General features: G+C 34.9%; 2 protein-coding genes and 1 pseudogene across 2 annotated transcripts; 1 reads left to right on the forward strand and 2 right to left on the reverse strand.

Annotated features, from left to right (window-relative positions):
- Window positions 1-1,874: 1,874 nt before the first annotated feature.
- On the reverse strand, window positions 1,875-2,923 carry LOC131867195 (xyloglucan endotransglucosylase/hydrolase 2-like; the record flags this gene model as incomplete). Its single annotated transcript, XM_059215500.1, has 4 exons — window positions 1,875-2,222; window positions 2,339-2,532; window positions 2,645-2,745; window positions 2,842-2,923. Coding segments are annotated over 4 exons (558 nt in total), but the record flags the coding sequence as incomplete, so codon positions are not given.
- Window positions 2,924-6,551: 3,628 nt separating this feature from the next.
- Window positions 6,552-7,043, reverse strand: LOC131867196 (xyloglucan endotransglucosylase protein 1-like). Its single transcript, XM_059215501.1, has one exon. It carries the CDS (start codon window positions 7,041-7,043, stop codon window positions 6,552-6,554), a length of 492 nt encoding a protein of 163 aa, XP_059071484.1.
- A 3,871-nt stretch (window positions 7,044-10,914) lies between these two features.
- LOC131867205 (xyloglucan endotransglucosylase protein 1-like) lies at window positions 10,915-12,289 on the forward strand (annotated as a pseudogene).
- The last annotated feature ends 1,894 nt before the right edge of the window (window positions 12,290-14,183 follow it).

Raw genomic sequence — 14,183 nt, forward strand, 5'->3', positions numbered from 1 at the left:
AGTGAATGTACATTGTCATGTAAACAATAGTTATTGGGACCCTTTTCAATGATAATGATTATATGTATTTCTACAAGGAAATATATGTGCATTAATGAGAATATTGAATGCCCTAACCGTCAAACTTAGAACTCACTCATGTGGCTGGTAAAATTATCCACCACCAAGCCACTTGTCCCTTCATGATGAAAAATTTCAAATTTTATCAACATGCATTTCAATTCCAACATAGACTTTAAGGTACATTCATGTTGAGATGAACCATGATACCGAATTTAAAATTATATAATTGATAAAATTGAATTCTAATAAATGTTATATGAGATAGAATTTTAGCTATGTTACATGATTTTAGTTCTAATTAGTTTTTTATTGTTCTGTAATAAAATTTATTTCATTTATTTCTATTCTATAATCAATTGAAGCATTTAATGGACTACATATATTTTGTATCAAGTTTTATATGCAATTAAGGATTTGACTATAAAAAAAATAATAATTTTTTATTATAATTATTTATTTTATCAACATGCATTTTTTCTATTGGTAATTGAAATATTTCATTCATAATATAAGTATAAAGATTACCAAAATTTTCAAAAAGAAAGACATTTTAACTCTTAACTATCTATCATGCTTACCTACCACCCGAAACCACCAATTTACTTGAACTACCATCATGATATGCAAATTTCACCACTACAATTACATACATAATTGATTTACAAACGTTTTCCATATATTACTAATTGACTTCCAAATTACTACTTAATAATACTTCTTCGTTAAGCAAATATTATTTTGTCTTTTTTAAAAAGACTTTCACCATCACAAAAATTATTGCAAATACCTCAAGTGCAACATACATAATATTTTACCATCATAAAACTTCTTTTCAATTGTAACATATAGAATTTCATATTACACCTATTAATAGCTAGTATATGTTTTTCTCTTTGAAATTAATAGCTCAACCTTTGGGTAATAGTAGGGAAGAGAATCAAATAGTTTTGCATCCTAACTTATCAATCTCCAATTAACTTATTTAATATTCACCAAATTTTTTTACATCTTTATATGTAACTTATGAGCTTAAAACTATTCTTTAAGATTATGTATATCAAAGATGTACATATATTAATTAAGCTTTGCTAAACTAACCAAATAAATACTTTAAAAAATAGTTCAAAAAATGTGTTACCATGACCGTATAAGTTAGGATAGGGGAAAGGACCCAGTAGTTGAGCATGTACCAATTGTTGTAAGGGTTGTTGATACCTTTTGTTCCAAAAATTGAACAAATAAAACCTATTGTTTGAAACAAATGTACCAATAGTTGTTAGGAAATGTACCAATAGTTGTTAAAAATGTACTAATATTGTAAAAAGTAACCGATTAGGTGATGCCATGTCAGCTGCACAACTATTGCGGTCTCTTTTGCAGCGTAGTGGTCTCACTTTTTTGGGGGGCTGTTTTGGGCACCTTGGCAAAAAGCATGCTGATGTGGCATCATATTTGATGATGTGGCCCTGAAACCTTAGTTATAAGCAAGGGACTTGCCAAGTAAGCTGCTGTAAAAAAATCAGAGTGATTTGAAATTTCCAAGTAAGATTTTGAGAAGCGCGAAGTTAGGGTGCACAACTAATGGATCCTTTCCCCTATATAGATTTTTCCTTAATCATAATTGACTTCAAGCAAACGTCATTACTCACGACAACAACAAAATTCAAAAAAAGAGGTCCATAGTAGAAAGAATTCTGAATCTCTTCAAATGCTAACAAAATGAATATTGAGCTACATATTCAATTGATTGGGATCCAATCGTTACATATATAGCTTCCTTGGCTTCAAAATCGCCACAAAATTTGAAAGAATAAAAGAATTTGAATTAATGAATTTGGTTAAAGTATTTGTCCTTTGAGCTCAGTTGGACGCCTGGCGACTGTAATCGTAAATCATATAATTTTTGTGCACCCATTCAAGTTTCTGCTGCTCACTTGACTCTAATGCCTCTGCAGCATACCATGAATTCACAGAGCAATTAGAGGAGGCAGAGCATGTCTCTGCTTTGAAATTTCCATAAGATGCCACAAATGGGGATTTGCTCCAATCGATCTTTACTGCACCGCCTCTGTTGCCCAATCGTCTGATTCTTCGGATATGCAACGCCCAGATCCTCACTGTTCTTGAACACTCTCACCGGAGTTCCATCCACAGAAAACCTGCACACTATCAGAAATGCACAATATAAGTACAACAATGATGTTAAAACTGGAGGGCTAGGCAAAAGAGGACATTCAGTAGCTGATTTGAAGTTGTAGGGAAAATACTAACTTACATAATTTGTTGGGGATTCCAGAGCAGAGAGTAACTGTGAAAGTCTGCAGTGGGGTCGAACCAGAGGTAGAATTGTTGCTCGCGGTTGCCTTCGCCTTGAGAGAAAATATTAGTGTGCATAATGTAGGGATCTCCAGACAGATTTCCCAGAAACTCAAAGTCTATTTCGTCGTGTGTATTCCCTTGTGAAGAGAGCTGCGACAGAACATCACCATTTTATTAGACCATGCTCAACTTCCCACAACAATACTAGTACTACCCAGTACTAATTTTAGGGCTACAAAATGAAATGGAGGGAGAGACTTACATAGTATGCAGTAACAGTACCAGCCGAGTTACCAGGAACCAGCTTGATTTGCATATCAATATTGCCAAAGAGATATTCATTCTTGGATTGGAACCCTGAACCTGTTTTCATACAGCAGAGGCAGGGGAGGAGATAAGCATCGGTTCAGCATACTATTAAAATCATATAAATGAAGTAGGCAAAAGAGATGAATATACCTGAGGACTGATCGAGAGTAAGCTGCAAACGTTGGCCATTGTCAAGTATCTTAGCACGATCATTTCCCCATGTGATGTCAAAGTATGGTTAGGGTTAGAATTATGTTTAATTTAAGGATCAGAATTGGGGATATAGTAAGGGTTAAGGTTAGAATTAGGATAAGGGTAAAGTTTAGGGTTAGAGGGTAAGAGTTGACTGGAGGGAAAGTCATGCGATGGATGACAAATTAAATAGGCACATCGAGATAAGAAATGTTGAAACACTAGAAAGGGCTTATAAGGGAAAAGTAGAGTTGCCTCAAACCAAGACAAGAAATTATAATATCCTGGATAAATTTGCATTCATTTGTATTTATATTTTAAAATCGATTTGATTACATTAAATAAAAAATTATCATTAATAAATGCAATTTTAACATTATGTAATTTTGTACCCTCCAATTTATCATTGAAAGTATACATTGCTATCGGCGTAACCCTCGCACCTTGTTTTGGTGCAAGTGCTAGTGTTAGATTTTGTGTACCAATGTCTTTCTTTTTTCTAAAAGGAATGATTTAATAATGGATAAAATATTATATTATGTGAATGGGTGAGTATTACATACAATGCAATATTAATGTTAGAAATTTAAAAAAAGATTATTGTCAAATAAAAATTTTGCTATATAATTTGTATTAAATATATGATTGCGACGCGTAATTTTATCAGATAAATCTATGTTTGTGTGTAACAAATGCTATCCAAGACAATTTAATATATATCTCAAATTTGACTTGTTATCAGAGTTTCGAATTTCTTTTTTACTGTACACGGCTGCGTTAGTTTCCGTAAAATCTCGGGGAAGTCGGACTTGTTGAATTTTCTTGTCGTCCACGTCTGAGGTGTCATATTTTGGTCATTGAAGACACTCGTAATCATCATTCCATTAGAAAACAGAATTGCTTAATGACATTCGAATTTCCTGTTAGTGTTTTGTACGGGAGAGTCAATATTTACTCCAAACTACCTGGAATGAATCTGCACCTTACACCTCTGTTAGTTTGAGCTCATTTAATGAACGCCAAAGGGAACTGGCTGTTAAATTTGTTCTTGATAATTTTATGCTACGGTGAAGAATACGAATATTGAAGAAGATTGCAGGTCTTAAATGTTTGACTTAATTCAGTTTCAGTTCTGTAATTTCTATATCCTAGTTATTATCAATTAATAAACTAAAGGGAACTCACAACACTTGCTGAAAGTTTATCAAATAGGATAGCAAGTTAAGTGCAATTAATTTTGGGAATTTCTATTGTTAAAAACATTTCAGTTGGAGTAGGAGTACATTTCAGATGGGTGACATCTTGGAAAAGATCCAATACTAAAATTTTATCTTAATGCAATAAGTGCTAAGTGTACCATTCATTCTCATGAGAGATGGGTTCTTGTGAACCACTACCCATGAAATATGGGTCAATGAGTTTGACTCGAAAAACTACACTTGAATTTTGATAAATATCTCAATTACACCAAAAACTACGACTTTATACTTTAATTGTGATTGTTGTTCTTTGCTAAGGATTGTTGCATTGTTTCAAGCATCTAGATAACTAATGCAACTAAATATTGATTACGTCAGAAATCCTTTAAATACTTTCAATGATAGTTGTATACATCATCGAGATAGTGAAAACTAGACTATAAACAATCCTCTAGGCTTTTAATAATCAAAGATCACCATAAAATTAATAGAAATTTTCAACAATAGGTTGTATAATCAAAGTAAAGGAAGTGTAAAAACTTAAAAAGTTTGCAAGATTTCTTGATTTATGAGAATGAATGGTTGACCTTCTAGACTAATTGATGCCTAATCTTGCAACATAGAGTCTACCCTAGGTGGATACCCTAATGATAGTGTAAGAAATTACTTTTCAAATGAAATTGATTTACTTGGCTTTACCTTACAAAGATCAAACTCGCAAATGCACCTTATCTTCATTAATGCAAATCTCTACTTAATAATCCCCGAATAATTTTAAAGATCCACATAATAGTTTGAATTTGGTGCAAGAGCACGTAAGTAGACAAGCAATCCACATTGACCAAAAACATTTTTTAATTTGTTGCGCTTAGTTTTGGTTTGTTTTGAATTGTCTTGGTATCTCTCCATGTTGATCTTTGCAAAGTTTCATTGTTGACTTTGGCCCATGAGAAGGATTGCAAGAGGTTATAGATTGGAGAAAAATATGAAGAAATCTCTATTCCTCTTGTTGAAGATTTTATTCACATTATCTAGACAAAGCTTACACAAAAGCTGGACTTTTGCACACAGAGATATCCATTCTTAGTAATTTGCAATGTTTTGCTAGCATTCCAACTCCTTATGTGTTTATGAGGAGATTTCTTAGGGTAGTTAGATCAGATAAAAATTAGGGGATGGTGTACTTCTTTCTCATGGAATTGTCCTTGATGGAGTACACTATGTTGAACTACCCACCTTCATTCTAGCAACTAAATTTGAACCATTGTAAATATCATAATGATCACCTTTGCAACCACACTTTGTAAAAAAGGCGCCACAAATTCACTTGCTCTAAGATAAGTCAAAATGTGATGTTATATACCATGTTAACTTTATTAAATTGACCATAAACTAAAGGAAACTACCAATGATCTTATTTAACTTTTTAATCTTAGGAGTATCCAACAACAAATGAGAAGAGAAATAAATGGCATAGGAAGAAAATATTCTTTGGCACACTTGAAATTACCATGTTAAAGAGAGAAGCATAGTTTACAATTTCAAAATAATAAAAAATAAAATTAGCCATCATCCAATTCTACAAGTAACTCAAGGAAGTGATTAAGAAAATTATATAACTAAATATCTCATTATACATTAGGGTTGAAGAATTTTGATCCTTTACTCACAATCAATCAAGAAAAGAACCATTCTAGTATTATGTAGTTAAGCAAGAACTTAAGCAAATAATCAAATTCTTTATATCTATTTTTCTCTGTCTCCCTATATCTCCCCCTTCCTCTATTTCTCTTGATCACACTGTCACATATGATCAATGCTTGATAAAATTGGGTGACTAATCTGTGAGTCAAAATTTGTTTCATAATTATTTCTAAGTTAAAATTTTATGCAACCCAAACATGATACATGACCTTTGTAAAGCACAGTATCCATGACCAATCTAAACACAAAATTGATATTGTATGTGGAATAAATTGGTGATGTCTAGATCACTAGGAAATATATCTGATTAAAGGAATATTTATATCTAACCTTGTTTATATGTATTGATAGATAAAGTGTTCTTGCAGGAATTTGGGACTTGCCTTGTAAACTTGATTGTTGATTTTGGAATTATGATTCTATTATCACCATGTGTAGAAGTATCATTGATTGATATTGTCTTGGAATGAGAGGGATTATAAAAGAAATAAATGAGAAATAAATCTAAGCATTCATGATTATGAAATAGAACCGAAATTACTGGACGGAATCAGGTGGGCACTCGTGTGCATTTGTTCATATAAGATTTTACATCCACATAATCTACCAAAGGTGTGAAGCCTTCTTTTATTCCATGTTGAAAGAAATAATACATTGAAATTGTGGGAAAGTTAAAAGAATGAAAGAGTGTGAATATTGTACAATTAAAGAGGAGGGAAAAATTTCCTGTTCGAAGGTAGAGTTGATTGACTCAGCGTTTGATGTCTAACGGGTGCATTCAGTAGGAAGGCCCAGTGGAAAACTTTTGGTGTCAGAACAGTAATCATATACCATATAGTTCTTGCGCACCCATTCAAGTTGCTGCTGCTCACCCGAATCCAATGCTGCTTGATTGTACCATGCATTTGCAGAGCAGTCAGAGGAAGAAGTACTGCACACCTGTGCATTAAAACTCTGGTATGAGGCGACGAAGAGGGCTTTGCTCCAGTCTATCTTCACAAGCCCACCTCTAGTTGCCCAATCGTCTGTGTTCCACAGACTCGAATATATTCTCATGCCTTGATTCTTTGGATACGCCACACCCACATTCTCGTTGTTCTTAAACACTCTCACGGGAGTTCCATCCAAAGAAAATCTGCTCAATACCATCACATCAAAATAATTTATGTTATTGAAACGGGCACGGTAATACTTCAGAGCCTTAGCCCGGAGGGATGTTAAGCACTTAAATTGAAGGGGTAAGGGTAAATTTAGCATTGCTTACAAAATTTGTAAATAACAATAATTCACAAAAATATTACATTGGATTTATCCATTCCAAATTATTTGTCAAATTAAGATTACAATTTATAAATTTTTTAAGTTAATGTAACCAAGAACTCTATTTTTGTTAGTTTTGTGTCCTCTCAATCGTCGAAAACTATAGAAGGGTTAAAATAGGAGCAATTAATTATTATTTTTTATCTAAGCAACTATAGAATGAGGGAAAGCTTCTAAATCAAGGAATGTATAGCCTTTTATTTAAAATAGAGGCAAAGTGGATAGATTTTCCACTGTGAAAGGGAATGAAATTGGGCTTTTAACACCCAAAGGAAAACCCCATTTCTAGAAATTGTAGTCTTCTTGCTTCTATGCTAAACCACATAGTGTAAACCTCCCCTTGTTTGATTGACAATCATAATGGAGTCAATATCTATCACATTGCAAATATATCTCTAAGTATGTGCTAAAAGTAGATTGGCTCAATGACAAGTTGGTGAATCAAATATTTTATAATCAAAATTTAATTCTCATCATTACAATGAAAAACATAATAGTATTTATAAGAAATGAACTAGTACACCAAGATTCAATGGAGCAAGGAGGAGCGAGGAGTGTTAGGGTTTCTAGAGGTGTAGGTTCTTCAGGGTACGATGTAGAGGATGGAGGTGAGGGCGACGATGAGGATGGTTAGGGGATTTAGGTGGCTAGTAGCTTGGTTTTTTCTTGGATAGTGGTTGTAGCTCTTTCAGTGCTCCTTGTTTGGTTTTCTGCTTGGAGAGACATTACGTCCCTTTCGCTTTCTGGGGTCTCGATATCTACTCATATCGTGCCTCCCTTATGCTTATTTCATGTTGGGTCATTGGTTAGGAAGTGGCCCCTAATAGATGATGGTTTTCTTCCCTATTGGATTGGGCCCTTGTTTTTCCTTTTCCTATAATCAGTGAATCTTTCTTGACAGTATGCAAGGAGAGTCGTTGGTGGGTGCAGGGTTTCTATTCATCTCTTTGCCTTGCTTCCTAAGTTTGGTGGGTGTCGAGAGTCTCTGGTGGTTGGGCCTACTTTGTAGGGTCTGTTTTTGGTGACAACCCTTCATTCTATGGTGTTTAATGTGTGCCCCTATGTGGTCTTCTCTTTGCTTTTGTTGATTGGGGATTTTAGATTCTATTCAGGGCTGAGTGTGCCTAATTTTCTCTCACTCATTGGTGGAGCAACTTCGTTTGGGGTTGGTTCTTGTTGGTGGGTTGCGTGCTGCATTGGGCTCCCCTGCTCAGTACTGATCGTATGGAGGTGGGATTTTGTGCTAGGATGGATGGTTTCCTGTGGTGTTGAGGTTCTCTGGAGTGGGGTAGCTTTTCCTTCCTCTCTCTAAGACTTCCTCTTGGGACTCCTCTCCTAGTTGGGAAGGGTAATTGACATGATGTTTACTCTACTTCTTTTAGTGTTCCTATGGAGATGGGCCTTGAAGGTGTTTTGTTATTTAAATATTATTTTGCTGATGGCTTTTTTTGGGGGTCGAATTTGGTATTTTTTGAGAATGATAGTGTTCTTCTTGGAGGCAATTCTTCCCATGTTGTGGCGGGTGGTTTCCAGAGGAGTGCTGAGGGTTGGTTACCCTATGGGAGTTTAACCAGAGAGGGCTCTATTTTTGTCATCCTCGCGATGGCACTAGACTCTTTCTTATTTCAGAAGATGTTATTTTTGACAATTTTTGCTTTTGTCTTCTACTACCCTCGTCATGTAGTGGGCATGTTTGGATCAATTAGCTTAGAACTTCTAGATTGGCGATTGAGTTGAGATCTTCTTGTCACTGGGTTGAAGGCTAGGGTCTCTACCCTATATTTTTTCTGTCTGGGGATTTGTCTGCCAATATTTTTGTTGACAGCTTGTCTATTGAGGTGACCCTTGATGTTTTGTTAGCAGGCTACTCATCATGAAAAAGGTTCTGGGGTGCCTTTCAAAACCCCTTGTGTTTGTTTGTGCTAGTCCATTCCATGATGTCTTTTCTTGTTACTGCTATAGAATGGCTAGGAGTTTCTATTTTTACTAGGTTCGTGGGTGTCTCCAGATCAATGTTCTCTAGTATCCCTAATCATAAAAGGTTGTAGAATGTCTTTCAAATTTGCTTTTGATTTTTTTATCCCTTGGCTAGTTTGCTCTTAGTTTAAGGGGGTTTTTCAAGAGGATGGTTTGGGGCACACTCCTAACCCCCTCCATTTTCATTAGGTGATTTCCTGTGTTTGGGACATTGTTTCCACTAGTTGGGGTTATGGTCAAAAGCCTCTTTTCGAAAAAGGTTTTGCCTCTTTTGTGTTTTTGCTTGGTGTGCATGTCTCATGTGCCCTACGTAGCACTTTTAGCATTTATGTAATGGTGCAGGCCTATCTTGCTTTTTATTAATCAAAACATAATAATATTTTTTAGATGTAGAGTTAGGTTTTTGGTAGAGACATCATTGTGAGAAATTAATAATAGGAATATAGTCATCGATAGAATGCACTTCATTTTAATGTAATCCATACAGAATAAAATTGAAGGAGAACATAAAATCAAAATTAAAGGGACCACAAAAGACAAAAGTATTAAAAAAATGATCTATTTCTCAAAATGCAACCCTAATGTACACATGTTATTATTTTCATAATATGATATTTTTTATTAATTTTTAAATATTATTTATTTTAATTGGTAAACTAAGAAGTTTAGCATTAAAGAAGCACATTATAAATTAAATTGAACAAACATTATAAAAGTTCCAAACTCAGCCCATGCCTAATTATTTTTTTGTTTTACCTATAATATAATTATAATTTTTGATAGCTTAATTTAATATTACTTATTTAAAAGACTAAATATTAATATAAATACTATACTATATCACTACATAAGGTAATCATTAAGAATAGCACAACTTTTATAAGGTTTATTATTCTAATTAAAATTTGATAGCCTCTTGAAGAATTTTAGATTTTCTTAAAAATATATTATTTGACATTGTTGATTATAGCTATCAAAACAACATTTGATTTAAGTATAGTTAAAAATATTATAGTGGAAAGAAAAATCTTCAAAGTATTATCGAAAATGGATTAAAACTATTACTGTTTTTCACTTAATTTTTTTGTTATTGTTATGTTTTATTTTGAATTCTACTTTTTTACCCTAGAGTATAATCTTGTATCCATCCACCCCCTCTCTCTTTATATAAATAATTTTTAATTAATAAAATACTTACAGTTAAATTCATAAAATAGACTAGAATTAAATTGCTGGTAAAATTTTTAGATACCAACTTGCCACCTCAGAAAGAAGGAAAATAACTTTTAGTGTATAACGAAAACCCCAAGCCCCTTCCCCACCCTAGAGGGAAAAGAAAAATAACTTTTAGTGTTGTAGGTATAACGAAAGCCCCATGCCCCTTCCCTTTCCCTTCTCAAATAGGAGCGTGTTGTTCAAAATAGACCTTTGACCAAATCAATTGCAACTTGTTTCTGATCGCTCAAATCTATTGCAAGTTGTTCTCCATTAATCAATTCTCGGTAATCATGAGACTACAACGTGCCATGGAGTTGTGTGTCTTTAACAACCTGAAATTTACATGAAGCAGCTAAAATACAGCTAGAAAACACTTTCTCTTACAATTATCATGGGATGTGAGCTCTGGTATCAAAACGTTGAAAAGATGAGGATAAAAGGGAGCTTCCAGACAAATGAGCCGGCCCCAGAAAAAAAATCCAGATTGTTATCCCTGTAAAGCCAAACCTTGCACGTACCCAAATAAACCCCAAGGCGTGACAACTCATTCATACTTTTGTACTATATATATACAAGCGATTGGTAGCTTTCAGCCATCACAAATCCACTATCTTCTTAACACCTTACCTAAATTCGACTTTCTCATTTCAACTCTGTTATCAATGGCCCTCCTCGTGCTTTTCCTCATATTTATGGTCTCAATCTCCCACCATGTTTCAGCAAATTTTTATAACGATTTTGATATCACATGGGGTAGTGATCGCGCTAATATACTCAACAAAGGGCAACAGTTGTAGCTTACTCTCGACCGATCCTCAGGTATAACGAAAAACCATATTTTTCTACTCATATCATCCTTTCCTTATTGTATATAATTCAAATTCTATGTCGAACCTTAATTTAGATGTTATATGATAGGCTCGGGATTTCAATCCAAGAAGGAATACCTGTTCGAAAACATCGATATGCAAATCAAGTTGGTTCCTGGTAACTCGGCAGGCACTATAACGACATACTATGTAAGTCCGCTTAATATATCATAGTATTCATATTAGTAATGACATAGGACATATTATCCTTCTTAGCTGAGCATGGCAGATAAATTCATGTGTTGAAATATTTGGTGCAGCTTTCGTCCCAAGGCAATAACCACGATGAAATTCACTTCGAGTTTTTGGGAAACCTGTCTGGAGATCCCTACGTTATGCACACAAATGTTTACTCTCAAGGCCAGGGCAATCGGGAACAACAATTTAACCTCTGGTTTGATCACACCGCCGATTTTCACACTTACTCTCTACTCTGGAATCCTCAACAAATTATTATGTATGTAATACAAGCATTACTCGTAATTTTATGGATATAATTATCTATAGTTCTAATATATCATGGTGGTCGTATTGTGCAGATTCTCCGTGGATGGAACACCGGTGAGAGTGTTCGAGAACAACAAGAAGTTGGGTGTTGCATATCCGAAGAATCAAGCAATGAGAATATATTCGAGCTCGTGGTACACAGACGATTGGGCAACCAGAGGCGGGGCAATGAAGACTGATTGGAGAAAAGCACCCTTCGATGCCTCTTTCCACAATTTTAATGCATAGGTGTGCACAAAGTCTTCTGTTTGCTCTGCAAATTCATGGTGGAGTCAGGCGGCCTTGGATTTCAGTCAGGAACAGAAACTGAAATGGGTGCTCAAGAATTACATGATTTATGATTACTGCTTGGACAGAAAAAGGTTTCTGTAGGGCCTTCCTGCAGAATGCACCATCCAGAGAGTTAATTGAACAAAAAAACTAAATAAAGTCTTAGTTGACAGAGCATAGCATTGAGATCTATCAAATATTCTTTAATTTTTCTATCATTGAATTCTATCAATTCGTTTGAGATTGCAATAACTAGACTGGGATATCACGAACTGCGATCACTTGAAATCAAATAAAACGTACCCACTTTGTGTAAGAATCCCATGTGTACTCATTACAAAGGAATGAATATTAAGGTTGCGACGTAGTTGTGATTGCTACTTAAAATTGTGTCGTCATCCCTATTTTTAGAGGAAGAGGTTACCTTTTTAAATTATAATTGGAAAAAAGTTGATAAAATGTCATTTTTATTTGTATATAAATGAGTGCGTGTAAAACAGTCACCAAAGTTGTTGGTTTGTGAGAGATTTAGGTTCGAATACCAATAGCTACTTTCCTCTAGGTTTATATAATAATTACATACGTTAATAATGATTCCAAAATTAAATATATATAATAATAACAAAAAGTTTATATCTTTAAATGACATGAAAGTGAATACATAAAAAATATATTATAGGAAATTTTCTTGATCTATTATATAAATATATTAAATAAATTTTTTGATCAGTTAAGGCAGTAAGATTTTAATGCTAGCCCCATTTCTAGGTGAGGTCACAAATGAGGGGCCTCAACCTTGACATTAACACGCCCACCTATGCCTTGGCCATCCATTTCTCCTCCTTGTTTCTCCTCCACCATCAACACTAGCCCTAGCTCTAGGTGGGGCCACAAATGAGGGGCCTCATCCTTGACATTAACACTTGATCGTCCACCTTTTCCCTAGCCGTCCATCTTTCCTCCTTGTCTCTCCTCCATCAATAGAATTGGCCCAAGCTCTAAGTGAGGCCACAAATGAGAGGCCTCATCCCTAACATTAACACTGACCGTCCATCTTTGCCCTAGCCATCCATTTCTCTGCCTTGTCTCTTCTCCACCACCAACACACACCTCCTCCTACACATCTACATTTGGCATTAATGGCTAGCTGATATACCTCCACATCCTCCATCTTGTTTCATGTCTACCTTAATTCTCCTATCACTAGCAAGACATCCACATTGATAGCCCATCAAAGGCATAAGTTGCACCATTAATAATGCAACCACTTAACCATCATACTATAGGATGGACCGCGAATGCTAATACATAAATTATTAGTATAATATTTATCTAATCAAATATGAAAAAAAGGGAGAATTCATATCTACAAGTGGTATTAAACTAGCAATTGCACCCTAGTGTGCAATGGGTACATCAAAAAGGTGTGGAAAGCTAATCATAAATTTTTTGGTCTATGTTTTGCATACTAAGATGGGAAGCATCTCAGAGAGAGAGAGAGAGAGAGAGAGAGAGAGAGAGAGAGAGAGAGAGAGAGAGAGAGAGAGAGAGAGAGAGAGAGAGAGAGAGAGAGAGAGAGAGAGAGAGAGAGAGAGAGAGAGAGGTAAGGAGATAGAGATTGGGGATATAGATAGAGAGGGAGATAGAGATAAAGATAGGGGATAAAGAGAAAGAGGAGACATGGATATAGACAGATGGAAGAGATTGATATATAAATAGGGGTTTAGTGAGGGAGATGTAGAAAGATAAAGATAGGGACAGTAAGTGATATATATATAGAGAAATATAAGGGTATAGATAATGATATGGAGATAGGGGGAGAGATTAAAGAAGAAAAATGGAGAGACGGAGATAGAAGGGAAAATATATATAGATATAGAGATCTAGGAAGAGGGAGAGGGAGAGAGAGAGGGAGAGAGAGAGGGAGGGAGATGGATTTATAGATAGAGGGAGACATGTCTAGAGATAGAGGAGGGAATAGGAAGATAGAGGTAGCGATGAAGAGGGACATAAATAAATAGAGAGATAGAGAGGGTTGGAGAGATAAAGATAGATACAGGAAGATAGATTGGGTGAGATAAAGAGATATAGAGGAAGAGGGAGAGGTAGAGATATATATATAGATATGTCTATGATGAGATTGAGTGATTTAGAGGTCAAGATATAGGGAGATATAGAGGGGGGAAGGAAAGACAAAGAGACAAATAGAGAGACAAACAAATAGAGTGGGGAGATG

Source organism: Cryptomeria japonica, unplaced genomic scaffold (genome assembly GCF_030272615.1).
Source record: "Cryptomeria japonica unplaced genomic scaffold, Sugi_1.0 HiC_scaffold_165, whole genome shotgun sequence".
Classification (NCBI taxonomy): domain Eukaryota; kingdom Viridiplantae; phylum Streptophyta; class Pinopsida; order Cupressales; family Cupressaceae; genus Cryptomeria; species Cryptomeria japonica.

Excerpts from the sequence above, each read along its gene's own strand:
- LOC131867196 (XM_059215501.1), bottom strand. The coding sequence starts at position 7,043 with ATGCTAAATTTACCCTTACCCCTTCAATTTAAGTGCTTAACATCCCTC.